Raw genomic sequence first — 17897 nt, forward strand, 5'->3', positions numbered from 1 at the left:
ACATACTATAGTGTTTCATTGGTGTTTTTGACTGATTTCACTTCTGATTCCGTCCCTGTGGCTCAGTTGGTAGAGCATTGCACTTTCAATGCCAGGGTTGTGGGTTCGATTCCCACAGGGGACCAGTGCGGAAGAAGTATGAACATTTATGAACTCACTACTAGTTGTTAAATGACGTAAATGTAAACACCATCACCTTTTGAATCCCTAATTTTTTAAGATAAATAATAGCTGCCTCTTGCATAAATCCCTCTCTCCCGCCCTTCCACCACCCCTCCTTCCCTCCCCCCTCCCTCCTGGCCCTGGGAGCTACTTTGTCTTAATTACCTCAGGAGGAGCAGTTGGCCCCTGAAGCAATCATCTTTGTTTGTTAAAACAGCCGTTATCTGCCTCAGTAAGGTCCATAAATAAAACATGGCCAGATTACAATGCCATGTTTCTGAGGACTACAGGACCCCAGTTTGCAGCTACTGATCACAACACAAGCAACAACAACATCCTCCCTGAACACAGCACAGCACAGTACTGGCCCAAACACAGAGAGAACAGAGAGGACAGGAGAGGGGGAGAGGAGACCCCCTCTCGGTCCTTCGACCTATCTCTTTTGTACATTTTTGTCCCTCCCTCTCACTGCTTTCTATTTTGCCCTTCTAACTCCCTTCTTCTCTGCCCCCCACCCCTCTCTACCCCCCTGATCCAGAGGGGTTGGGTTAAACGCAGAAGACACGTTTCGGTTGAATGCATTCAGTTGTGCAACTGACTAGGTATCCCCTTTCCTTTCCCTTCCATCTCACCTCTTCCGTGACCCCTCTCTCCCTCCCTGTTATCTCACATCTCCTTTGTGTTGGTAGGACCTGTGGTGGCTGAGTTATATAGCGTGTGCAGATTATAAATTCCCATATATGTAAATAACCTCTTCCTCTGTTTCAAGGTGGGACGTCAGTCCCACTGTCATTTGTTTATTTTATTACTACCGACGGGGAACCCGCCGCCTGCCGCACAGCCTATAGTGAGGGAAGGATGGAGGGAGATGGAGAGGGGAGGGGAGAACGGGTGGCATGGAGGGTTGGGGAGTAGGGGGTGGAAGACAGGGGCGGGGGTGAGGTAAAGGATAGGCGCCATTGGCAGAAAGTGAGTGAGATAGAGAAAGGAGTGAGTAAGAAAAGGGTAGCAAAGTGAGGGAATTAGGGAAAGAAGGAGAAAGAGAGGGGGATAATGGTGTCAGAGTAAGAAAAAGGGGGGGGGGCAATGAATAAGGAGTGTTCTATAGGAAGTCGAGCCACTATAGAGTTGCCATGGCTGTTGCGTTATATGTCTCTGTAGTAGTAACCAGCAGGAGTCCATCCAGGCATATGCTGGACATATGGACCCTGCTCCAGCCTGCTACTGTGTATGCATCTGCTACAGGACAGCCAGCATGGCTAATACAGGGGCCAGATACAGTAAGCTGGCTGTGGCCTAGACTGCCTCTGCTGCATACAGATACATAGCCTACGTCCCAAATGGAACCCTACTCCCTACATAGTGTACTGCTCTTGACCAGAGCCCTATGGCCCCTGGTTAAAAGTAGTGCACTGTAAGGGAATATGGTATGTTTTGGGACACTAGACCAAACTCACTTCACACTAACTATTTGCTCTGCATTAGATAGGTTTACATTCACACAGTAAAAAAAAAATAGCATATGGTTACCTGATATTGTAGTTATCACATTATTAAATATAGTTATTACATTTTAATAACTTAAGACAGGGATTTTCAAATTGTAAAAAAAAAAATCTCTGTTTTTATGAATATTGCTAGTAAGAACAGAATAAACTCATTTTAAGATCCATACCTGTAGTAGAAAAGAGGAGATTATCTTCTTTCTTATGATGTCAACTCTCTTTTTTTTAACTCCTAAAGCAAATGACACTCACTTGAGCTAATGACACTTAACTGGAGTATCTGTCATAGGCTTTTGAAAAGCATCCGCTAGCAGTCAATATGCGACATAATGCTTAAGGCCCTGAGGCCGCTAGGGAGCCCGAGACCCCAAAAAATGAATCATGTTTTCTTATTGTTATGGCAGACACTGACAGTCACACAGTGAGCCCATGTTGGCAAACATGTTTTAGACAGCTGGATAGACTTACTTACCTAGCAATCTAAACCTTGTAGTAATCATGGCTGAATTAGCTTACTGACCGGGCACACAGGGCACGTGCCCAGGGGCTCTGACCTCCAGGGGGGCCTCATTGATTTTGTTAGTCCCTCTGACTCAGATATCATATGAAGTCATGGCAAAGTGTGTAGAATTGCAGTAAAAATAGTTGTTTTTTTAAAATCACAATTTACTTTCTCCTTACTATTCTACATTTTTTTTGGTGATGGTTGTCCGTCACTAGGTCGCTGTTTTGCCCTGGCAGGGGGTCCCTGTGGAAGAAAGTTGGAGACTTAAGACATGATAATAAATAGCAGATGGTTATGAGAGGAGTTCCATTTGAAACGGACACATACAATTATTTGTCAAATGTACAAACACAAAATTCAAGAGGCTAAATAGCTTGAATTACAGCACATTTGTTGTCAAATTGACCGTAGCCTCTTTTTGAAAGTGTAAACAAAGATAATCATGAAGGGAGGAAGTGAGCGACAGCGATGGAAATCCACAACCAGGTCATTTATCTACACTCATAGAAAAAGGGTTCCAAAAGGGTTATTCGGATGTCCCCATAGGAGAACCCTTTCTGGTTCCATATAGAACTACCTGTGAAAAGGGTTGTACATGGAACCCAAAGGGGTTATTTCTACCTGGAAACAAAAAGAGACTAAATAGAGATGAAAAACCCTTTAAGGTTCTCGATAGCGCCTTTTTACTGAGTGTAATGATATACTGTAATAAAATGAAGTATGAGAGAAGACTAAAGCGAATCCACAGGAAGCTGGGAGATAATGACGCTGATACTGTCTCAATGTCTCTCTCTCTCTCTCTCTCTCTCTCTCTCTCTCTCTCTCTCTCTCTCTCTCTCTCTCTCTCGCTGTCTCTCTCTCGCTCTCTCTCTCTCGCTCTCTCTCTCTCTCTCTCTCTGCCTATAATCTCCTTTTTACTCTAACCTTCTCTCTATTTAAAAAGGGAATCGCCTTCAGTGGTCAGATTCTGATCCAATCTGCTGACTTTAATGTAAGCAGATTCACAATCAGAAAATGGAGGAGGAGGAGGAATCCAATCAAACGGAGGGGAGGGGGGGAAGGGAGGGGAGAGGAGGGGAGGGAGGCGCAGGGGGGAGGATGTGGGGGGAGAGAGGAGGCGCAACCATCTAGGTCAGTTTGGAGAATGACTGCTACAGGCGATAAGATTAGAGCAGGGAGAGAGCGGAGAGGGATGCTACGCCTTTCACTGTGAAACACAGTCAGCGACGCACAACTAAATCACCCAACACTGAATAGAACGCCGCTGAACACTTTCGCCTCTCCGCTTCTCTCTTTTCTCTTACAGACATGCTAATGCTTATTCTTATCCCACCTTCCTCCTCCCTCCCTTTTCGGCACGTCTATTGCTTTTTTCTTTTTGTTTTTACTACATGACGCCAAAAACAGAGTAGGAGGGGGAGGGGGGGGGGGGGGGATGGGGGGCATATTTGCATCAACACAACACTGGGTGATTTAGAATGAATAAAACTTTATTTTCCTCTTCCCCTCCCTCGCCCCTTCATCTCTTCTCTTAGCTTCCCAATTCGCCTCCCCCTTCTCTTCTACCCCCCTCCCCCCCACCCCCACGCCACCTCCTCCACCACCACCACCGCCCCAACACTTTCCTCCTTCCTCTTTCCCCATTTCTAAAGCTTAACTTCATTGTCTCAAACCTTCTTTCTTTCATCTTAAGACAAAGATTTATGTAAATCTTTGGGCCCGGCGTTAATGCGAGGCACCGTGTGAGAAATAGCATCCCTAAATCGCCGTATTGTTGTTGGAAATGACAAGGCTGCCTGCTAATCCCACAATGCGATCATCCAAATGTGTCATAATGCTGTGTGTAGGCAGGCGAATCTGAATATGAAAAAGACCCCGGCACGCACCTCTCCTCTGCTACATGCGCCTAGCTCACTTCATTCCTTTACTTCTACGCAGACATACTTTCTCTTCTTTTTCACTAAAAGACCCCCCCCCCCCTAAGAGAAAGAAGAAACAGGATGTGGTAAAAATGTGAAGTTTGACTGACTCGAACTGTGCTTTGTAAGTTGTTTGCAGCAGGAATCGTGTTAGACGTTGGTTCTCCTCTCTTTTTCCTTGTTTGCGGCCAAACAGTGCGAGGTTCGATTTGGGAAAATAAAGGAATGTGTCTCTGTAATTGGCTCTGTCCCAAATGGCACCCTCTTCCCTCCATAGTGCTTAACTTTTGACCAGGGTCTTTTGGCCAGACACACAATTGTCTCAGTGGGTGTAAGTAGCAGAGGAGATCAGTTGATCTGGTTCTTTGTTTTCTGATGTGTCTTTATTTCTAAACAATCGGATGATGCTTTTTGTAATACAATTACACTCATACAATGACACGGGTACAATGAAACCTTTCGACATTTGAAATTGAGTCATTTCCTTGTGCCTACTGTACCACTGTATGTTATTCATTGGACATTGTGAGAGGTGGGTAGGTCGCGTGAACTCGTGAATGAGTTGCGTTCAATAGTCACATCTGATCAGCCCTCAATGCAACGGGTCAAATGGCAACGATAACGCACTCCACATTTCAGTAAATCTCTCAATAAAACGTTGAGTAGTCTTGCCGTCATTTGACATGCTTCTGAAACTGTCAGAGAGAACGCGAGAGAGGGAGAGAGAGACAGAGGCACGCACACGCACACACACACACACACACACACACACGCACGCACACACGCACACACAAGGAATAGGGAGTGATACCACTACTGCTTTTGGAAATACCCATGAAACAGGCATGCCAATCAATTGGACAAGGACAAGAGTGGTGAATTATAATGTTAATAATTACCACAGAAGTCTGGGGACTCCTCTGATTCGCCATGACACCCTCATTCAAACACGCTCCACAGAGACAAACTTGTTCTTTTACCATAATTAACTACAGCCCCGTCTCCCTCCTTTGTTTCTTTCTTCCTTCACCCTCTTCCCCCTTATCCCTGGCCTTCCTCTCTAGGTGTCTGACACCGACACCATCCTCCCACACCTCCTTTTCTCCGTCTGCTCAATCCCTCGCACCCTCCCTCCTTTCGTTCTCTCCATCTCCTCCCCTCATTCTAGAGCCATCAGAGCAGTCCCCCTGTGGGAGGTTTTGTCAGAGAGAATAGCTATGTTGCTCTTGAAGCCTTAAGACCTTACTGTACCTGTCAACACTGTGACTTTACGCTGACGACCTACCGGGGCTTAAGTCATTTGAAGTTGCCTTCTAATGAGTGGGGGAGAGAGGGAGAGGGAGAGAGACAGAGAGAGAGAGAGACAGAGGGAGAAGGGGAGGCCTGCCCACCACGAAAGGCAGGCAGAGAGGAGAGGAAAAGCAGATAATTCCTCTATACCTTCTCCATAACCCAGGGATGTGTGTGTGTGTGTGTGTATGTGTGTGTGTGTGTGTGTGTGTGTGTGTGTGTGTGTGTGTGTGTGTGTGTGTGTGTGTGTGTGTGTGTGTGTGTGTGTTGACTGTTTTAATTCCCACAGTAGTTTTCGGTAATGAAAATAACCAGGCTGGTTATTATGAGGGAGATGTTGCTGCTCTGTACTAAAGAGACATCCACATCCCACATTTATATCGGGATGTCTGTAGTTTTACCCGAGCACACAATCTTCTTCAAGAAAATGACCCTTTCTAGTTTGACAGTTTAGTCTGGTCTGTGTTTATTGAGCCGCGACCCTGTGTGCCTCAGTCAGTCCACTCTACTGCCAGGATATGTCTGTCTGAAGGGATGGGATACGCCCAGACAAATCTTCTGTTCTGTTTGTGTCAGTGTGCCTGTCTGCTTCTATCTTTAGTATGGTAAGTAATGCTCTTTACCATTTTAGAGAGGAAAACCTTTAAATCAAATTTATATTTATAAGTGATTATTGTCTGTCTTTCTCCATTGCATTTCCCATCTCGCATTCCTTCAACCCCCCCCCTCTCTCTCTCTCTCTCTCTCTCTCTCTCTCTCTCTCTCTCTCTCTCTCTCTCTCTCTCTCTCTCTCTCTCTCTCTCTCTCTCTCTCTGTCTCTCTGTCTCTCTCTCGCCACCAGTGATAATCCCTCCTGTAGGGGACGTCAAAGTGCGGGCCTGTCAGGGATTGGTTTAATTAGCCTTTTGCCTTGAAACTGATGCCATATCACAACCAGTCGCCCCAACCCAACGCAGTCAGTCAGTCAGTCCCACTCACTCCGCTCTCCCTACACCACTAATTGTGAGGCTACATTTATCAGAAACCACATGGAAAGGGGCAAATTAAATGAAAATAAGATAGGGAATGAGGAATGTGAAACTCTCATTAGGGTGACTACATGTTAAAGGACCCCATCACTGTGTATTGATCTGGGTCTCTGTGTTTCTGGGTAGTGTGAAACTGTATATCTGGCATGGTCATGCAAGGTTATGTGATGTGGCAAGTGTTGTGAAGTCAAAGTAGTGTGGTTTATGAACGCAGACCTTTTGATTACCTCTTGATGGTTCACTGTCTTTTCTTGAATAATAATAACGATAGTTCAGAACACTCGTCTATTTCTCTGCTGGAGGAGGTGAAGGACTTGCGTAGTAACCTTGTCGATTTTGAGTGGGCAATATTTTAATCAATTAAAGAGAGAGTGTGTTGTTATAGGTGAGTTTCTATGAGTGAGTGTGTGGAGAGAGTGAGTGAGAGGAGAGAGAGAGAGAGAGAGAGAGAGAGAGAGAGAGTGTGTTGTTATGGTTTGTTTCTATGAGTGTGTGTGTGTGGAGAGTGAGAGAGAGAGAGAGAGAGAGAGGGAGAGTTGATATGGTTTGTTTCTATGAGTGTGTGTGTGTGGAGAGAGTGAGTGTGTGTGTGTTGAGAGAGTGAGAGAGAGAGAGAGAGAGAGAGAGAGTGAGAGAGAGAGAGAAAGAGAGAGAGAGAGGGAGAGTTGATATGGTTTGTTTCTATGAGTTTGTGTGTGTGGAGAGAGAGAGAGAGAGAGAGAGAGTGTGTTGTTATGGTTTGTTTCTATGAGTGTGTGTGTGTGGAGAGAGTGAGAGAGAGCATCAACAACAGAACCTGAGACGGAGCTGCATTTCCTGACAAAATGTGTAAAATATAAAACAATTAGAGAGTGTCCTTTCCCCTTATTCAAGGTTTCAAAGACCTCTCTGATGAGAGAAGGCCACCCATCCTGTTGGGGGAGGACGCAGAGAGCTGTGGGTTGGCAGTGCTCTACATTGCTGCCTGCCATAAGTTGAGGGACAGTGTCTGAAAGACCAATCAACCTGCACATGTCCTCCATGTATGAATATTGTTACTGTTCAATGTGTTGGTTATTTTGACCCTTGGTTATTGTTGTTACTGTTGTCCCATTGACAATTTTTATTCTCTTTTTTTTCATATTGTAAATATCCAAAATAAGCTTTGTTATTGTTACGTCATGTCAATAAAGCAAATTGAATTGAGAGAGTGAGAGTGAGAGAGAGAGTGTGTTGTTGTTATGGTTTGTTTCTAGGAGAGTGTGTGTGGAGACAGTGAGCGTGTGTGTGAAAGAGAGAGAGAGAGAGAGAGAGAGAGAGAGAGAGAGTGTGTGTGTTGTTATGGTTTGTTTCTATGAGTGTGTGTGTGTGAGTGAGAGAGAGAGAGAGAGAGAGAGAGAGTGTGTGTTGTTATGGTTTGTTTCTATGAGTGTGTGTGTGGAGAGAGTGAGTGTGTGAGTGTGTGTGTGAGAGAGAGAGAGAGAGAGAGAGAGAGAGAGAGAGAGAGATACATAATATGACATTTGAAATGTCTTTATTCTTTTGGAACTCTTGTAAGTGTAATGTTTAATGTAGATATTGTATTGTTTATTTCACTTTTGTTTATTATCTATTTCACTTACTTTGGCAATGTAAACATAAATTTCCCAGGCCAATAAAGCCCTTAAATTGAAAATGTAATTGAATTCAGAGAGAGAGTGCTGTTATTGTGAGTTTCTATGTGTGTGCGGAGAGAGAGAGAGAGAGAGAGAGAGAGAGAGAGAGAGAAAGAGAGAGCGAGAGAGCGAGAGAGCGAGAGAGAGTTGTTATGGTGCGTTTCTATGAGTGTGTCTTGGTATTTGAAGGTGTGTTGATATAAGTGGCATGTAGAGGTCTTGATGAAGACTCGTTAGAGTCAGTCGCCGAGACAGGAGCTAATTCAAACTCAAGAGCCCTGCTCAGATCAGGCACCCGCAGAGCCAGTCCATCATTCAGCCAGCTTAGACACCCTCCGTAGAACCCAGAGAGGGGGACTGTATCTATCTCTGTGCCCCCCAACATCCAGTTCTCTTCTCAATCCTCTCTCCAACCCCCAACCAGCCCCAACAAGCCAGCAGGGTGCAGATCCACTGACATGGATCCGTGTGTCTGCAGTTCCGAGAATTAGCCACTCAGGGTGCCTTCATATATCCAGGTTATTGTGTATGTATATCCAGAAGTGGATTTGAGTTGATTTTGATTGAAAATACTCAAATCAGTGCGATGGTATTTGATTTATTTTAACGCACATAGGATTTCAGGTGAGGAGGGAACGTGTAAAGTGTTATTTTGTAAGGGCCAAATCAAATCTGTATCGGTGAAGAGCCGCATTAAAACGCAAAGGTCACTTCCAGTTGAGCCGGCATGCGCAGCATTTACCGTGAATGCAGTCTCTGTGAACGCGGGAACATTGCCTTTACATTTCAATCGAGCTATAACTCAGATCTTCCTCGATACGGATTGAATCCAGTCCCAAATTGAATGTCCGATTTCTTCATTTCAATGTATAATATTTCCATTTCTAAATTGCAGAAGTTGCATTACTTATTAAGAGATGTGTGTGTGTGTGTGTGTGTGTGTGTGTGTGTGTGTGTGTGTGTGTGTGTGTGTGTGTGTGTGTGTGTGTGTGTGTGTGTGTGTGTGTGTGTGTGTGTGTGTGTGTGTGTGTGTGTGTGTGTGTGTGTGTGTTGCATAATGTGGTGAACATACACATTCCTAATGTGTTTCAAATAAACAGAGTAGAGACAGGCCATGTGGTGTCTGAATATCATGTTTACTGTAACGAACCAATGGCATTGGACTCATCAGGCCTGAGAACGACGGAACGCTGTCCTCACCTCAGTGACATCATAGACAACACAGCCAATCGCAGCCTAAAGAATCAGTTAATGTATTTAAATAAATTGACATCACACACAGCATAACATCCCTAGTCAACGCCTCCAGCCCTCCCCCTGTATGTCCCGATCCGGACATTACTACATATCAAAAATGACAGATTTTTCCATGTCCTCAACCCAACCCTGTATTATTCTTTAAATACAAACATGAGACACATTTCTAAAAGGAAATAGTCAAATTATGGAATGTGAAACCTAAAGAGTGAACAGCAGCAAAGCGCCATTTCATAATCAGGACCTTCGTACTAACGTCAACTCTGTCTCTCTGGTAGAGGGGCTATCTGCATAGCCTATTAGACCTGAACCTCTGTGAAGGAAAACTAACTGAATACACCCACAGACAGGGCAGTGTTCCATGAAGATGTCTTTACACAAAGTGAACACAATCAACAGCAGAGCTTAGCTCTGCTTGGTGTTCTGTCTACGGTGCCCAGGGGCGGACAAACAGTGCAGCCAACAGGACATAGCTCTTAGCACATATCAAAGCACCAATATTTGAAAGGAAACATAAACATTTCAAAAGATGATAAAGCACAGATATGGGAGCTCTGTGCAGCTAAACAGTTGGAGAACCGTTCTGTACATCTAAGTGAGCAGGTTTCGAATACACACCCTGGTTCTGACTGATTGATAGGTGTCCGTATCGTGGTCAGGTACAGTAGCTACTAACTGCCTGTAGTTATAACTTATGGTTTGAGGCGAATGTAGCTTGTAGCTTTGATCGTATCCAGCCAAGGCTGCTCTGTGTACACTACATGGTTCTGTGAGTCGTATGTGTAGGAGTCGAACTGTGGTATCCAGATATATAATGTCCCTGCACTTCATTAGAGACTTTCCTCTGTTTTTCTTCTATATATGTGTGTGTCTGTGTCTTTTTCTACACGCTATATATGTTCCTTCTCTGACTGAAGGGACAGAGCAGGGACATATCAGAAGAGTTAGCATTTACAGGAAACAAAAAGAGACAAAAAAAGAGCAAAACATTTGGAATTGTAACAGTTTGTATTTGTGCTCTATTCTTCTCATGCTGAGAAACCTGTGGGGAGGCAGGTCAGGTGCCTGTACAACTGACACACAGGTCACAAAGGTCAAGGGTCAAAGGGTAGCTAAGATGACCGCAAAGAGGGGAGGTCACTGCCAGTGCCAGTTGGAACACAAACTATAATAAGAATGAAATAAAAAATGAAAACAAAACATGTCTGGGTAATCATAGAACAATATGTACAACCAATACAATAGTAAACAAAAACATCTACTTGTGTATTTTTGTCGCTAAAAGGATGTCAAACAACCTTTTATTTCCCTTCTGTACAATAAGATTCATTTCAACAATACAAATTCATCAGGGGTTTTTTTGCACTATTTTATCCTGCCAAATGAAAGAAAATATATCGTGGCAGCCTGTGAGTTGTATCTTGAAGTTGCAATGTTGTCCCCCTCCCCCAAATAAGATAATGACATACAGGTACTTAAAGTACCCCTCTTCACAAAGGATGCACATACAAGTTAAAAAATACAAGCTTCTGTAGAACGACAGCAAGTGCCTACACATGTATTTCAAACCAGCCATGAAGAATATCCATTCCAGGAGAAGATCAATAGATACAGATCAGGAATGTCAGTATTTTCCTGCAAAGCAATAACAATGTTCCATAGTCTCTACAAGGGAAACTTCCAGAACGTCCATCAGCTGCCCCCCCCCCCCCCCATCCAAGTTTGTTACATTTCACTTTTTTTTATTCATTTTTTTAAATTATTATTATTACACCCAAGGCAGAATAAAAGTTACTAAAACTTAAGACTTTTACAGGTACAGTGACAAAAACATTTTAAGAGACCCACAATTTAAATTGGACTGCAAAATAAAAATTTAAAAACAACATTTTTTTCTATTTTTGTAAAATGCCCAGGCATTCTCCAATATTACAAATACTGGTATACTTTTACAGTAAACAAGAAAAATGTAATATATATTCATATACAGTATATTTATATATACTAAAACCCCGTCACCAAAAAAACAATATACACATCGCCACTATGGCATTCAGAGAAACGGTATAAGCAAACTTGAAAAAAAAAATACTTTTTTTTAAAAACACACATACACACAATTATTATTTGACCCTTGTACTTGTTTCAATACTGTAAACGTATTTTAAGACAGAGTGCACTAAATTATTTTTTGTTTTGTTTCTGCAGTTCCTGATTTTTTTGTCCAGTCTCTTCCTTGACTATTGTGTGGTATAACAATCCACTCTGACCATGTTTCTATCTAGGGACGCAGTCTTGTCCTGAAGTGAAGAATTTGATATATATCTATATATAGGTTTGTGCCTTTATATGTACATATGCATACATATATACACACACAGACACACCAATGTTGTGCTGAGTACTCCTAACCTAAATGCAGCTTTGTTTAATTTTTTTTTAAGTAATCTCTGATATTCTATTGACATTTCATAATCAAATTAGAAACTAAGTTGACGCATAAATTTGATACATTGTTTTCATTATGTTCAATTCCTTTGCTTCACAAAAGTGTTGCATTTGTCTTGAGAGACGGTGAATAGGAAGATCAGTATTCAAGGCACACTCATGTCAAATTGAATGGCAGTATAAAACCTGTCCCAATAAATTAATTTCTCATTTTTATAGTGCCAGCATTGGGAAAGCCACGCCTATAGCAATGCTAGCACTTCAATCTCAACTGATTCCAAACTCTAGAACCCGTTACCCTGGCCGAATAAATCCAGTCAAAGTCATTTCTTGCTCAGAAGCCGTATTTTCAATTTTCTTTTTCTTTTTTGTGTGTAAAATAAAATAAAATAGACAAATCATAAAGTGCGGGTCATCTGCAAATAGCTGTTCATGTTTTTCTATTTCTTCTCAATGACATATTTTTACCTCAATTCTAAAAAAAAAAATTGTAAAAAAAAAAAAATACTTGGATGTCAAAGGTCAACTTGAGGGGGATCGGAACAGGGGGTAGGACGGGGTACATTATTCAAAATAACAGGGAGTGGTGATTTGGGCAAAGGTTGGTGCTTGCTGAAGACCGAAAAATCTTTCCTAAAAAGCTCACTCAGCTGTGCATTCTGTGTGTGTCAGAGTTGCTACTTCTCTCAGAATGCGTTCAACTACACATCACAGGGAGCCCTGAATGAGGAAAGAAAGAAAAAATAGACTTACTGTTTGGGCACAAGCTCAACAGACTTCTACAGACACTGTATGTATCTAGAACTGTGCAATTTACTGGTCTGCATATCACTAAGTAACTTCCACTGGTTCTGTCTCACAGGGGACTTAACCATTTTTATCCAGAAGAAAAAGTCAACATCATAAACATTTTGACTATGGCACACTATACAATCAGAGTTTTTACTATACAGTATAAATTCATTTTCAAAACGATTGCTAGATATTTCTAGAACAAAATGCATAGGGCTGTTTTCAAGTGATTTCATAAACATTGTCACTGAATGTAATAGTTATTAGCAATAATATTTAAATCCATTTTATGTCATTCTAATCCGCCACGGCTGTGACCACCACTACCCACAGCCCCTTCCTAAACTGAACAATGCAGTAGATGACATATGGACTTGATTACAAAAAAAAAATGATTACCAAGAGTAACATTAAATATGAATGGTGATCAAAACAGGGGGAAAGAGGGACATTTAAAAGACACAGCGTCCCTGAAGTATGCGTCTATCGTAATGCAGTTTGAAATGGCTGACCAGGTACTGCAGCCTGACTGAGACTGAGGGTGATGAGACTCTCTGTGATGCTACTCTGTGCTGAGTGTCCGACAGGGAGCTAGTGATAGTACTGGGTGTTTTAATCGTCAGCTGGCAGAGGAGTGAGAGGGAGTGAGTATCAGAGACAGGGGGATTGGGGGAGGGTGTAATCGGTGGGCATGGGCATGTGTGTTCAACTCATCCACGGAATGGTAATGAGGGGGGGGGGTGAATGGGAAAATAAAGGAGAGGAAAGAGGCCCTATAGCTCACCCTAAGATCTCCCTGCTCTCTCTCGTTATAAAGCTGCGCAGTTTAGCCCGACGGTTTAGCCATCCTACAACTGTGTGATAAAAGATTTTACAAAAACAAAAAAAACAAAACAAAACAAAACATCAGTACTTGCATTGTCACAGCAGGTATGTTGTGCTTAGGATGAGTTATGGTGAGTTTAGGACAGGCTTGTTTACATGTAAACAGTGTGAGAGAACTGTGAGGGGCTTCTTTAGGAATACATAAGCAGTATCTCTGTTTTTCTAGCGTGTTCCGTCCGGGTTGGTACTAGGTACCGCCAAGCAGCTGCCTTTGTTGTAACCGGTTTCTTTTTCTTCCTTCTTTTTAATAAATGTATTTACTTGGGAAGAGGCAGGGTTTGTGAACCTCTGTTCACTTTAGACTGACCGTCATAATTGACATTCAGTGCTACATATCTAATTAGATTGACATGTTTAAAGTCAGTTCGCGCCACAACGCCAAAGGATTGTTGTCCGCGTGTGTATATCCTGTCGTGTATAACAAGCAAAAAATAGCTTTCTCAGTTATGCTTTCTAAAAATTAAAATAGTCAATTTGGCTTCTCTTCAAGAAATTACACGTGTAGCTTTAAATATACAATTTCCTATGAGCAGCGGCCTAGAGTATTCAAATGTTTGTTTTTTTTGTCTGCAAAAAAATCTCAGGATATCCTCTGGGTTGAAAAATAATACAAATCAAATCCCAGCAATTAAAATAAAAAGTAAAACAAATTTAAAATGACTAAATAAAAACGTACCTGCACATGCCAAAATATTACAAAATCCAATAAATACAGAAATTATTGCACAGTTAAAGGCTCCACATATGTTATCATTTAATTCAGCCTCTGACCGACCATTAAAAATGATCTTTAGCCAAATGAGGCAGTTTAGATCGGCTTCAATTGGTGCTGTTAATATCTGTTTGTTTGTTTAATTGTTTTTCTCGGTTGGCAGTTTCTCAGGCAAAAACATAAAATTAACCCAAAATTCGATATTTAAGAAAAAGAGTATCCAGCTACCCCTTTTTGTATTTTTGTTTTTTTAAATATATAAGTCAATGTGTGGCGAAAGAGGCAAAATAGGAAAATCTGGCTTAGCTTCTCTCGGCTTGCTCAATTTTGACCTCGTTGGTCATCAAATGTTCCCCGTGCCACTTTTTCATGTGTTTCTCGAGAGTGCTGTACACGCTGAAGGGCATTTGGCAAATGTCACAGCGGTATACTTCCTTACCCATCTGCCCGTGGGTCTTCATGTGGCGGGTGAGCTTGGAGCTCTGGGCGCAGGCGTAGTTGCACAGCTCGCACTTGTAGGGCCTCTCTCCCGTGTGGCTGCGCCGGTGCACTGTCAGGTTGCTGCAGTTCTTGAACACCTTGCCGCAGTACTCGCAGGTGTCGCTCCGTCGGCTCTCCTTGGAGCTGGGCCGGCCAGGTCCCGGGCCCCCCAAGTGAGGAGTGCTGCCCCCGCTGGCTGTGCCGCTGCGCCCCGACAGGCCGCCATCCAGGAGGTCCCCGGGAGGCGTGGAGAAACGCAGGCTGCCGTTCTCAGACGAGTGCTCAGAGGAGGTGCCAAAGGGAGATTGTCTGGAGTGGGTAAAGCCCAGGAAAGGGTCTTTGATGAAATGTCGTGAGGCAGCGTATCCCACCAGCCACTGGGAGTAGACGTTCTCGGAGGGGATGAGGGGCGCCGGGGGCATTTCCAGGTCCTTCTCAATCTTGATCCTTTTATTGGAGGAGTTGGACAAGCAGGGGCTGGTGATGGGAGTGGGTTTGCGGGGGAACAGGCCTGAGAAAGAGTCGCCGGAGCCACAGTTCCTGCCGTTGACCGTGGGCTTCTGGTGGTCCCTTTCCATCTGGTGGTGATGGTGCTCCCTCTCCATCTCTCCCACCACAGAGTCCTCATCCCCAGTGTCCCGCTGCCCGTCGGACCCCCTCTTGGAGAAGAGCATCCGATTTTTACGATTGTCGACTATCAAGTTATTGTACTGCTGTATAGTGCTCAGGCCCACGCTCTCCACCATCTTGCCCAGAGAGAGGGCATTCTTCTCGTCTGATGGCGGCTTGGAGCCATTCTCACGGTTACGGTAGAACTCCATGTTGTCCATGCTGAAGTTTGACTCCGGCCTGCTCTCGTTCTCCGGCTCCTCTTCCTCCTCCTCCTCTTCCTCCTCTTCGCCCTCACCCCTGAAGTCTCCATCTCGGTTCTTCATGCCCTCTCCTGTCACGTCGCTGGTGCCCGGCTCCGGTGAACTGGTGGTGGAGAGCCCGTCGTCAGACCGTCCTGTCATGGAACCAGACTTATGCATGTGTGTCTTCATGTGTCTCTTCAGCTTGCTGGCCTGGGAGCAGGCATGGTCACACAGCTGACACTTATAGGGCTTCTCCCCGGTGTGGCTCCGCCGGTGGACCACCAGGTTACTCTGGAACTTGAAGGTCTTCCCACAGAACTCGCATGACTTGCTCTTGGCCTGCGTCTGGGGCGGGGTGGTGCTGTTGGGGGGCATGGGCGGCAGGGGCGGGGTGCTGAGAAAGGGAGACTTTGGGCTGGGCTGGAAGGGGTTGGGGTTGAGCAGGCGGTGCATGGGGTTGACCCGGCTGGGCGACAGAGGAGGGGTGGCCACGTTGTTGTTCCCTGCCAGCTGCCGGAGCCGCCTGGAGAAGTCCATGGACTGGGATTCGATGGCCATCGGCGTTAGCCGCATCACCCTCTCGAAGGCACTGGGGTGCTGGGAGATGAGCCCCATTTCTTCGGCACTAAGGCGTTCCAGCCGGTGGGGGTCCAGGTGGTGGCGGGGTGGGGGGCTGACGAAGGGAGGTGTGTTGGGGAGGCCTCCGCGGTTCTCCATGAAGCCTGGAGGGGGCTCTCGGAGCATGGGCCCGGTCATCCTCAGCAGGTGGAAGGGGCTGCTCTCTCCCAGGAAATTGGTGAGGGGAGACTGGGGGATGGAGTCCTGGCCCATGGGGGGCCCGGGGATGGTGATGCGGGGGGTGAGCGAGGCGCTGGAGGGGTTGGACTCCAGGTAGATGCGGATGCCGTGGGTGTTCTGGGCGTGCTGTAGAAGGAACCAGGCGCTGGGGAAGTGCTGCTTACACGTGGTGCAGATGTAGCTTGAAGGCTCATCCCTTCCTCCTGCAACACAGGAGGAACACACACCAGAAAGGAAAATGATTAAAACATATTTTACAATTCATTAAATGGCAGTGGCTTTACATCTATCTGAGGAATTTGATTTAGATTTGTGTATGAAGGTATTTGGAAGTCAGTAAAAATCAAGCGTCACGTCATCATGATGGCGAAAAATGCATCCTCATGATGATCTGGCAAGTGACACTTCTTGAAAGTCCAACATCCTGAAAACGTAAATGCTAACATGCAAAACATTTTGGGACCGCATCAACAGCGGACCAATGGACTAATGTTTTTGAGTGGTGTTCTCCTTTAAATGGATTTGTGGTGAGTGTGTTCGTATTTCAGGTGCCGTAGCTCCTTACAAAAAGTATATTTCACATGAGGAGAACAGAATGACAGAGTAAAACGGTTCAAGCACAAGTGGATGTCTGACAGCTGTATTCGCAGGACGGGAAAGTCACCGCTGAGAAACGTGGCCATCACCTGGTCACGTGTTCATTCATACAAAGAGTGGAACTTTGCCGAGAAAGAACTGTCGGACACACTTTTGTTATCCGCATCATATTTGCCTAATACCTCTAGTGGTGGAAACATCATGTTGTCACATAAATGGGACGCACTTATCAGGCTTTTGACAAGTGCATTACCATAGTGACTGTGGATTGGACTGCCGAGGTGGGAACACTGTATCCACCGGTTTAAGTGCTCTTTAATCTCTCCTCCTTACAAATCGTTGAATTATTACACCATGCAAGTGCGCGTGTGCACGTTTTTGTCTCTCTCTCTGTGTGTGTGTGTGTGTGTGTGTGTGTGTGTGTGTGTGTGTGTGTGTGTGTGTGTGTGTGTGTGTGTGTGTGTGTGTGTGTGTGTGTGTGTGTGTGTGTGTGTGTGTGTGTGTGTGTGTGTGTGTGTGGTGTGTGTGTGTCTGTCTTTAAAACCCATGAAGTCCTCCAAGCAGAGGGACTTTAATCGTCACCGAGACAAGAGACGCCAAAGTAATATGGCTCTATAGTAGGAAAGTACAACTTAAAGTGTGATTTAAGGAACTCTTATCACTTTCCAACCAATAAAGGCACAGTGCCGCGAGGGAACAAATAAAAGAAAAAAAGAGGAAACGGGAAGGGAGGAAACTGGTGCATCAAGACAAATCACTGCTAATAGAGGGAGAATACGGATGGAGAGATTGAAACATAAATGTTTACTGGTTTTGGGGTTGTAATTTTGGTATTGAAGTCATTGGTATTTAACTGACATCCACAGGGTGCTTTGTGTCATTCTAGACGCAAACTGAAGAACTCATGGCAGATGATACTTCACAGCTTTTGAGGAAAATCTTGGGTGATGTTTTCCATGTTTCTATCGTGACCTCAATGGGAATTCGAGCATAAATAAAGGTTGGATAAAATAAAATAAATCCCAAGAGTG

The 17897-nt window shown here is 44.3% G+C and overlaps 1 protein-coding gene and 1 non-coding gene across 4 annotated transcripts in view; one reads left to right on the top strand and one right to left on the bottom strand.

Moving 5' to 3' along the window:
• Positions 1–51: 51 nt before the first annotated feature.
• trnae-uuc (transfer RNA glutamic acid (anticodon UUC)) lies at positions 52–124 on the top strand. The gene has a single exon. It is a non-coding gene; the product is annotated as a tRNA-Glu (tRNA).
• Positions 125–11005: 10881 nt separating this feature from the next.
• The window catches only part of bcl11ba (BCL11 transcription factor B a), a 71201-nt gene continuing 64309 nt past the window's right edge, over positions 11006–17897 (bottom strand). Inside the window, exons 3-4 of one of the 3 annotated variants that reach the window (XR_010450732.1) lie at positions 13325–16472; positions 11006–12468 (exon numbers count right to left, since the gene is read on the bottom strand). Coding sequence is in view for 2 of the 3 variants with exons in the window: in XM_064927780.1 (XP_064783852.1) it covers positions 14440–16472 (2033 nt within the window). In the remaining variant the exon portion in view is untranslated. Of the gene's footprint in view, positions 16473–17897 lie in introns of all 3 variants that reach the window. The other 2 variants (XM_064927781.1, XM_064927780.1) reach the window with 2 other exon arrangements.

The sequence above is a fragment of the Oncorhynchus masou genome, chromosome 21, assembly GCF_036934945.1.
Source record: "Oncorhynchus masou masou isolate Uvic2021 chromosome 21, UVic_Omas_1.1, whole genome shotgun sequence".
NCBI lineage: Eukaryota > Metazoa > Chordata > Actinopteri > Salmoniformes > Salmonidae > Oncorhynchus > Oncorhynchus masou.